Below are 9,082 nucleotides of genomic sequence, written 5' to 3'. Positions count from 1 at the left end.
CCAAGGTTTTTAAAAAGAGACATTTTTCTCAAAGTTGTTCTAACCACGCAGCTTTGTGCTGTTTCAAGTTGCTCAAACTGTGCCAGGAGGAAGCCCTTAACTGCTTAAAAGGCCAGGGACCGAAACGGAGTATTGCACAACCCTTCACCACCGGGCGGTTTCGCTTCCAAATCTGGCCTTCGTGTCATCCCAAGGCGGGAGCCGCTCCTCGCTCCACTGGAGCCAGCCCCGTTCCCCCTTCAAAAGCAGCCGGGGTTTTCTCGTCCAAGCCTGGGGCGCCCCTCCCTTCGCCGACGGTTCCCGTGAAAGCGGAGCCGCGCGGCTGCGACTGGGGGCCCATTGTCCAGCTGGGGAGACCGAGTCTCCAGGGTCGACTCTCGCACTCAACTACCGCCGGTCCGGCGGACCAAAGGTCCGCGGGTCTCCGCGCCGCTCCCCTCCCCCGCGGCCCCATTGTCTGCCTCGCCCCGCCCCGGGGGACACGTGCGCCTGCAGCTTCCCGAGAAGGAGAGCGCGGGGCGGTGGCAGCGGCGTGGACACCGCCTGGAACGGCTACGCGGCCGCGGAGCCGGGGGCGGGGGCCGGGCGCGCACAGACCGGTGGGTGCCCTCCGGAAAGCAGCAGTCTCACTCAGCGCCCACAGCACTCTGCCCCGCCAGCCCCGGACCGGGCAGGGATGGGGCGGGCGGGAGCTCGGTGGGGGTGGCGTGCGCGTGGTGTCGCGGTGGGGGTGGGGTGGGGCGGGGTGGGGAGATGCCAGTCTCCTGACAAAGGAGAACGAGTGGGACACGCTGAGCCGGCCCGCCCCGCCTGGAGGGCAGAGGGAGGGGGAGTGTCGGGAGGGGAAGGGGCGGGCCTTTCATTCAGTCTCGGCCCCTCCGCCGCCGCCGCCGCCGGAGCGGAAGGGCGGGGCCTTGTGCCTCCCCCACCCCAACCCAAGGGGTGAGGAGCGGGGAAGGCGGCGCGGCGTGGGGGCGGAGCCCGCGGGCGCGCGTCCCGAGGCGTAGGCTACGTTGTCACGTCAGCGCGGGAGAGAGAAAGAGAGGAGCCGACTCGGCAGGGACTGGGGGACAGGGCCGAGAGTGAGAGCAAGCGAGGGAGGGAGTGAGGGAGCGTGCGAGCCAGAAGGGGAAAGGCGGCCACTCGTGCCCGAGCGACCGCAGAGGGGAGTGGGAGCAGTGGGGTAAAGGAGCGGGGGGCGGGAATAAGAAAGGCCGAGAGAAGGCGGACAGAGGCTAGTGGTGGTGGTGGTGGTAGGGGGAGAAGGAGGAGCTGGAGGAGGGCAGGGGCTGAGGGAGTGAGTGAGTGAAGCGGACGCGCGAGGGAGGGGAGGGGAGGGAAGGGAAGGGGGGGTCACGCGGGGGCGCGCGCGCGCGCGCACCGGGAGCGCGCTCGGAGGCGAGTGGAACTGGATCGGGTTTGCTGCCAGCGGCGTGAGCTTCGGCCGCCATTTTACAACAGCTCCACTCGCGCCGGACACAGGGAGCAGCGAGCACGCGTTTCCCGCAACCCGATACCATCTGAAAGGATTCCTCCGCCTCAGCCCAACGGGGAGGTAACGACCGCCAGAACCTGGGTCTGGGAGGGGAGCTCCATGACATTGTGGAGTGAGCTGGGGGAGGGTGGCGCGGGTAGAAACCGGCTTTTCTGGAAAATGGATTCCAAGGGGGAGAAGAGCACGTTGACTGGGGCTGCCTGGGAGTAGGCCGCGGCCCGCGCCGCCACTTCCTCCTCTCCATGTGCTGCTGGCGTTCGGGCTTTGTCTGCGGCGCTCTGGTAGGAGGCGCCTCCATGGTCCCGTGGCCCGCACGGACCGCGAGCGGCTTCAGAGTTGGTGCTGTCGTGGCGGTCGCCGCGGCGCGGGAGTGGGCGGAGAGGAGTGGGTCCGGTCCTGCAGCCGTGCGGCGAGCTTGGGCGGTGCTCATGGTCCCGCGGGCGTTGGGCTGTTCGCGGAACGCTCTCACGCTGCTGGGTTGCCGGCCCGGCGCCGCAGTCACTGCTCGGAGCGGTAAGGGGTGGGTACCTGCACCGCGCGCCACCGGTCACGTCTCGGCCGGGCGGGCGGCCTGGGGTCGTCGGCGCCGGGGGAGCGCCCGGGGCGGAGAGCCATGTGTCACGGCGGAGACGGCGGCGCTGGGGGGCGGGGAGAGCCTGTGGCCTGGCGCCGCCGCTGCCTCGGTGTTGAGGGGCGAGATTGTGCTGCTGCAGGTTTCTGGGGTCTCCGACCGCGGCTTCGGGTTGATGTTGGGAACCAGTGATGGTCGTCTTGGTTTGGGATTCGTTGGGTTTCCGTTGAAGGAAGTTGTAGGACATTGGAAGGCGCAGAGCACGTGTTTCTAATGGGCTCCTGGCGGCCGCAGTGGTGAGACTGCCGCTCTGGGTGCGGAGTCAGGGGCGGGCTTTGGGGTGCGGGGTTAAAGGGTGGAGAAATTGGGTGGTGGGAAGGTGGCTTGTATGAGCGCTTTGTTCTTCGCTGGCTGTTGTTACCGATCTATAAGCGGCAGGCGGGAAAAGCGCGCACTTTGGGGGTTTATCTTTGAGAGAGAGGAGCCCAGTTTTGCTTTCTCCACACACACCTCATTTTCCGAACGGGCACAGCTGCATGTGGCACGCTGGCTTGTACCCGTGCTGATTGGGCTGTATTTGTAATAATGGTTTTTCCTAGGGAGTGTTAGCAGGTGAGTCAGGGGTGGTGCTCAGGAAGAATATAGTGAATCGGTCCTTCTGTGCCCTGTGCTCCAAATCTGGCTTGGCAGGCGATATGTGACTGTAAGGCTTTTTTAAAGGGAGGCGCAGGCTAGCTGGTGTAGTAAATGGTAGAGAAAGTAAAGATGGGGCTCTCATATTGTCCTATATTCTTTTTGAAGATCCTAGTTTAATTTTGCTTATTGCGTTTGAACAGATCTCTGGAAACATGGCTACAGAACATGTTAATGGAAATGGTACTGAAGAGCCCATGGATACTACTTCTGCAGTTATCCATTCAGAAAATTTTCAGACATTGCTTGATGCTGGTTTACCACAGAAAGTTGCTGAAAAACTAGATGAAATTTACGTTGCAGGTAAGAACTAACACTTGCAAAATTACATTATGAAATTTTTCTATTGGATTTCTGGCTTTGAGCTAAAATAGCAACTTTTTGTGGTTTCCAATAAGTGTGGGAACTGGAGTTTTGCTTGTTGTGATAGTTGGTTAATTTAAGTTTGAAGTAGAGGTTAAGATGTATAGAGGGAGGGTAGAAGAGAAGGTTAGGAGCTAAAGGCTGGCTTGCATGCTGGCTTGATGGATAAGTATATGATAGTAGCAACAGCTGCTAAATGTTGGGAACAGGCCATGTGACTTTTTTGAGTATTTTTATAGTAGGATTCTTCTTAAATAACTTGGTAACTGTAGACTTGTTTTCTTGTCTTTTTGGTGCGGCTGTTAACTTTTTCTGGTGGTATTTGAAATTGAGTAGAGGTTTAGTTGTCATGCTTGGTACTTTGTTGGTTGATTTTACGATTCGTAAGTCTGTATACTGTAAAAATACCATAGTGTTCAGAGCTATCAGACTTCGGAGATAAAAGATGTAAAAGAAGTTAGCTCATTATTGTAAGTGTGCTTGGTAGGGCCTATTTAGTTCAGGATTCAGTTCAGAGTGGCTGAAGTGTGTGTTTTTTTTTTTCAGATACAGATAAGGGGAGTAGAAGAATTGTAAAGGCACACATATACCTGTATTGCCAACATAGTTTTCTCTAAAATATCTTTTCTAAAAATATTAAAAGCTGATAACTTTTATTTTTTCCAGGGCTAGTTGCACATAGTGATTTAGATGAAAGAGCTATTGAAGCTTTAAAAGAATTCAATGAAGACGGTGCATTGGCAGTTCTTCAACAGTTTAAAGACAGTGATCTCTCTCATGTTCAGGTAATGTTAATGTCAATGTGAAAAGAATTAAAAAATTTGAGTAGTTTCGATACTATCTGCTAAATTTTATTAGACTCAGATATGGTTATTGTTAAATATTAATGGAACTTTTTTGCAGAACAAAAGTGCCTTTTTATGTGGAGTCATGAAGACTTATAGGCAGAGAGAAAAACAAGGGACCAAAGTAGCAGATTCTAGTAAAGGACCAGATGAGGCAAAAATTAAGGTATGTCTTTCTATACTCCCTTTAGTTTTAAAGTCATTTTAACTGTTTCCTAATTTTGGTAAATATTCCTTGGGTGTGAAATGGATGTATGTTAGATGTTGAGATAATTCATAAATCTTTCCTAATTCCTGTTTTTTTTTTTTTAGTTTCTTTTAACTATTTGTTTCTAAAGCAATTTACTGTGAAGTTTATCATGTTATCCAGCTACTGATGTTTAAATCTCTTCTATTGGTAGTCCCAATATAAAAGAAATACACCCATGATACCTCTAGAATATTTTTTGAAAAGCTGCAAAGCCAGCTTACTGACAGTTGAATACTGATGGAGAATGTACATTTGGCAACTGTTTTTTTTTAGGAGTCTCAAACCCCAATGAATTTAGAATGTTAACCCTGCTGCCCTCCACTTCCATCAGTATGGATTATTAGATTATTTTTCAAAGCAGCTTTAACAATAAGATTTAGTGTGGGTATGTAAATGAGAAACTGAGGCTAGGAGGGGAAGGCTTTTTTTTTGGTTTAAAATCATAGTGAATGGCTTCAAATTCAGCTCGGTTTTGATATTTATATTGGTGAGTTTTCTAATTTATAGACAATGTGGTGATCGTATTACTTTTTAACCTGGTGTGCTTTGTAGTGTGCCAGTGCTCTTGAGCCAAGCGTGTGGTTTAAGAAAATCAGTTAAGGGTATAGGCCTTGAGCATTGTTGTAATGGTGTGGAAACAGGGAAAGCCTAGAATATGGAAAAGGTTGGTATATAGAGTTAGCTGTTTAAGACAGCCATGAATTGGAGGCTTTCACAGATCTAGCTGTGAGTAAATTGAGTTTGATCTGTAAATCTAGTTTTTCCATAAAAGTGGCACATAGTTGTCTTCATTGTAATTCAGTTGTAATTAAGTCTGCATTTGTGAGCTAGAACTAAAATTTTTAAACTTTAGTTTGTGACTTTCAGCTTTCAGTTTTTTTTGCAAGGGGGTGGCTTAATTTTTTTTTTTTTTTTTTTTTTTTTTGGGAGACAGTCTTACTCTGTCACCCAGGCTGGAGTGCAGTGGCGTGATCTTGGCTCACTGCAACCTCCACCTCGCAGGTTCAAGCAATTCTGCCTCAGTCTCCCGAGTAGCTGGGACTACAGGTGGGCGTCACCAGGCCCAGCTAATTTTTGTATTTTTAGCAGAGATGAGGTTTCACCATGTTGGCCAGGATGGTCTCAATCTCTTGACCTCGTGACCCACCCACCTTGGCCTCCCAAAGTCCTGAGATCACAGGTGTGAGCCACCACGCCTGGCCTCTTAAATTTTTAATGAGACCTAAGTTGTGGTAAGAAGGCATAGAGACATTTTTAGAGGAAGTTTGACAGAGGGAATAAGTTTTTCCTTTTTGGTTTTATGGATTGACAGAAAGTGTTATTTGGGTCTTAACTATTAAGGTTAAAAAATTCACTTATAGCACAGGGATTACATGCGAGAAAATGGAAAGATGAGCTATTACTCATTTAGTTTATGTTACAGTCATAGATGTGAGCAAGTTTATGAATGTTTTTGTTAATTACAGTATTTTTCATAAACAGTTAGTGTCCTTTGAGTAGAAAATGTTAAAAATCTGTCCAGTAATTTTCAGAGACTGAGGTGACCCTAGATTATGCATTTTGATAAATTTTGTCAGATAGCTAGGGTTAGTCTGTTTTTATTTCAGAATGTACTAGCTAATAAAATTGGTTTTGTTTAGAAAACCACTTTTGTGCTTTGTGGTTGAGACAGTGGAAAAGGGGAGTAATTCTTGACTTTTTCCTTCAGATAACGGAGGAGTATACTTTTTTTTTTTTTTTTTGAGATGGAGTCTTGCTCTGTCGCCCAGGCTGGAGTGCAGTGGTGCGATCTCGGCTCACTGCAACCTCCGCCCCTCCAGGTTTAAGCAGTTCTCTGCCTCAGCCTCCTGAGTAGCTGGGATTACAGGCGCGTGCCACCACGCCTGGCTAATTTTTTGTATTTTTAGTAGAGACGGGCTTTCACCATCTTGGCCAGGCTGGTCTTGAACTCCTGACCTCCTGATCCACCCGCCTAGGCCTCCCAGAGTGCTGGGATTACAGGCGTGAGCCACCGCGCCCAGCCTATACTTCTTTCTATACTTTGCCTAGAATAAGAAATAAACACCCGATGCTCTGAGTAAATATGAGTTGTGTAAATTTTAACAGTTACTTTTTGGGAGTTAAAATGTAGAGGTTATGTAACGTTGCAGTTTCATAAAGTTTTTAAAAGTCGTTGTGGCTGTTACTTTTCTGAATGACCCATGCTATCCCATGAAATATAGCACATAAATGTCAAATAATAATAGGAGATTTTTTTTCCTTGTAGCTCCCAAGTTTCTAGACTTGATATGGGAAGTGTAATTTCTTCTGAGGTTGGCACAATGTCCAGAATGGCAGTATGTACCTAGGAGTGGGGTTTATAGGGAATTTATTGGGTAAGAGATCCAGATTTGAAAGACACTCAACCAAATTAGGTACATTTTTTAAGATGGTATTAACGTAGTAATACATCCTGTCTTGAAAGTTGCTGATGGATTGAGCTTAACTTTTTTTTGTCCATTAAGCACAGTAATTAAGTGGAGACTAGAAAGCAATTTGAACAAGACCCTGGAATTTTGATAATAATTTAGGAGTATAACAAGTACACATTTAAGAGGAAATTTTAAAACAGACATCACAAACCTGTTTATGAGGGAACATGCCAAGATAATTGGAAAGATTTGAGCAAGATGGATGTTAACTGCTAAATGTATGGGTGTGGTCTAGTGAATTAAATGTTATATTAATGACGTTTGAACTTTTCAAGGCACTCTTGGAAAGAACAGGCTACACACTTGATGTGACCACTGGACAGAGGAAGTATGGAGGACCACCTCCAGATTCCGTTTATTCAGGTCAGCAGCCTTCTGTTGGCACTGAGGTAAAGCAACTAAAAACTTGTATCTTTTGTAGTAAAAGCACAGGTATCTGGTTTCCTAAAGCAGTTCTCCATGGTTTTTACTTAATATTTAATTTACAGATATTTGTGGGAAAGATCCCAAGAGATCTATTTGAGGATGAACTTGTTCCATTATTTGAGAAAGCTGGGCCTATATGGGATCTTCGTCTAATGATGGATCCACTCACTGGTCTCAATAGAGGTTATGCGTTTGTCACTTTTTGTACGAAAGAAGCAGCTCAGGAGGCTGTTAAACTGGTAAGTTGTCCTTTTTTTCCCCCTTCAGTTTTCACGTTCACAGTCTTTAATATCAAGTTTTTTTCTTCTTGTGCCTAAGAGTTTACCAAACATTTTTTGAAGTACTGATTTAGGCAGGTTTTTTTTTTTTACCCCACATCACTGTGCAAACATTGTAGTGATATTCTTTGCATGTATAGTTGGTAGGATTCAGCATCTAAAAGGTGGCATGGTAGAATTCCTAGCAATTGGTTCTTATAAACGTCTGGCTTAGTGACATTTTTTGTTTGTTTAAATTTATAGGAATGTGAAAAGATTTAAGAAAAGTAACTGGTAAGGGATGTCATACTTCCTGGCCATACCTGAGCCATCCCTTTTTCTAAAATAATTCACAGCCGGGCGCGGTGGCTCACGCTTGTAATCCCAGCACTTTGGGAGGCCGAGGCGGGCGGATCACGAGGTCAGGAGATCGAGACCACGGTGAAACCCTGTCTCTACCAAAAATACAAAAAATTAGCCGGGCGTGGTGGCGGGCGCCTGTAGTCCCAGCTACTCGGAGAGGCTGAGGCAGGAGAATGGCGTGAACCCGGGAGGCGGAGCTTGCAGTGAGCCGAGATCGCGCCACTGCACTCCAGCCTGGGTGACAGAGCAAGACTCCGTCTCAAAAAAAAAAAAAAAAAAAAAAAAAAAAAATAATTCACAAAAGACATGGTGATACATTTCTAGTTGATGAAACAAAAGATTTTATGGTGAGTGGCAATATTTGATTTAAAAATACTAGATGTTAGGTAAGGACCTGGTAATTTTTCCAACTTTTTTAAAAAGGAAATTTTTCTTTTTTCTTTTTTTTTTTGAGACCGAGTTTTTCTCTTTTGCTGAAGCTGAAGTGGTGTGATTTCGGCTCACTGTAGCCTCCACCCCTCAGGTTCAAGTGATTCTCCTGCCTCAGCCTCCCGAGTAGCTGGGATTATAGGCGCCTGCCACCACGCCCAGCTAATTTTTGTATTTTTAGTAGAGATGGGGTTTCGCCTTGTTGGCCAGGCTGGTCTCGAACTCCTGACCTCCGGTGATCCACTCGCCTCGGCTTCCCAAAGTCTTGGGATTATAGACGTGAGCCACCACGCCTGGCCAGAAAGAAATTTTAATATTTTAAATTATGGTTTATGTAAGTCCCTGAAACTAGTTTTTTTAAGTTCTGTGACAGAAGTGGTTTCTGCATTTTATAGTTGAAGAGTTGGGGGCTAATTTAAACCCATAGAATGTATCAAGCAATACAACTGGGGAGAACTTTTGTACAAGATAGCTCAGTATGCCATGTTTGTTAAATTTGCTTTATCTGGCTTACATATCCTGTGGGTAATTCCAGACAAACTTAAAATCTTCAGACTCATTTTTTTTTCCCTCCCTCCTGAGTTTTCCCCCTTCCCTTACCATGAGGTTTATCACTTTAAGCAAGCCTTAAAAGAGAAAAATAAAACTCATAAGTCTTCCTTTTCTTTCTTTTTTTGGGAGATAGAATCTCACTCTGTCACCTAGACAGCAGGAGTGCAGTGGTGCGATCTTGGCTCACTGCAACCTCCGTCTCCCAGGTTCAAGCGATTCTCCTGCCTCAGCCTCTCTGGTAGCTGGGATTACAGGCGTGCATCACCACACCTGGTTAAATTTTGTATTTTTAGTAGAGACAGGGTTTCACTATGTTGGCCAGGCTGGTCATGAACTCCTGACCTCAGATGATATGCCTGCCTCAGCC

At 47.2% G+C, this 9,082-nt stretch overlaps 1 protein-coding gene across 20 annotated transcripts in view; it reads left to right on the top strand.

The window, feature by feature from the left end:
* Positions 1–272: 272 nt before the first annotated feature.
* SYNCRIP (synaptotagmin binding cytoplasmic RNA interacting protein) overlaps positions 273–9,082 on the top strand; it is a 33,247-nt gene continuing 24,437 nt past the window's right edge. For 5 of the 20 annotated variants that reach the window (XM_063618994.1, XM_055257825.2, XM_063618961.1 and 2 more), the window contains exons 1-6: positions 1,337–1,555; positions 2,903–3,062; positions 3,789–3,907; positions 4,026–4,133; positions 6,964–7,077; positions 7,177–7,353. In XM_063618994.1, the coding sequence (XP_063475064.1) occupies positions 2,915–3,062; positions 3,789–3,907; positions 4,026–4,133; positions 6,964–7,077; positions 7,177–7,353 (666 nt within the window). In that variant the 5' untranslated portion in view covers positions 1,337–1,555; positions 2,903–2,914. Of the gene's footprint in view, positions 600–1,328; positions 1,556–2,902; positions 3,063–3,788; positions 3,908–4,025; positions 4,134–6,963; positions 7,078–7,176; positions 7,354–9,082 lie in introns of those variants that run through there. The other 15 variants (XM_063618986.1, XM_063618997.1, XM_063618995.1 and 12 more) reach the window with 10 other exon arrangements.

This window comes from Symphalangus syndactylus, chromosome 2 (assembly GCF_028878055.3).
Source record: "Symphalangus syndactylus isolate Jambi chromosome 2, NHGRI_mSymSyn1-v2.1_pri, whole genome shotgun sequence".
Lineage (NCBI taxonomy): Eukaryota > Metazoa > Chordata > Mammalia > Primates > Hylobatidae > Symphalangus > Symphalangus syndactylus.
The sequence above is the reverse complement of the archived record's forward strand: the minus strand, read 5'-3'. Positions and strand labels throughout refer to the sequence as shown.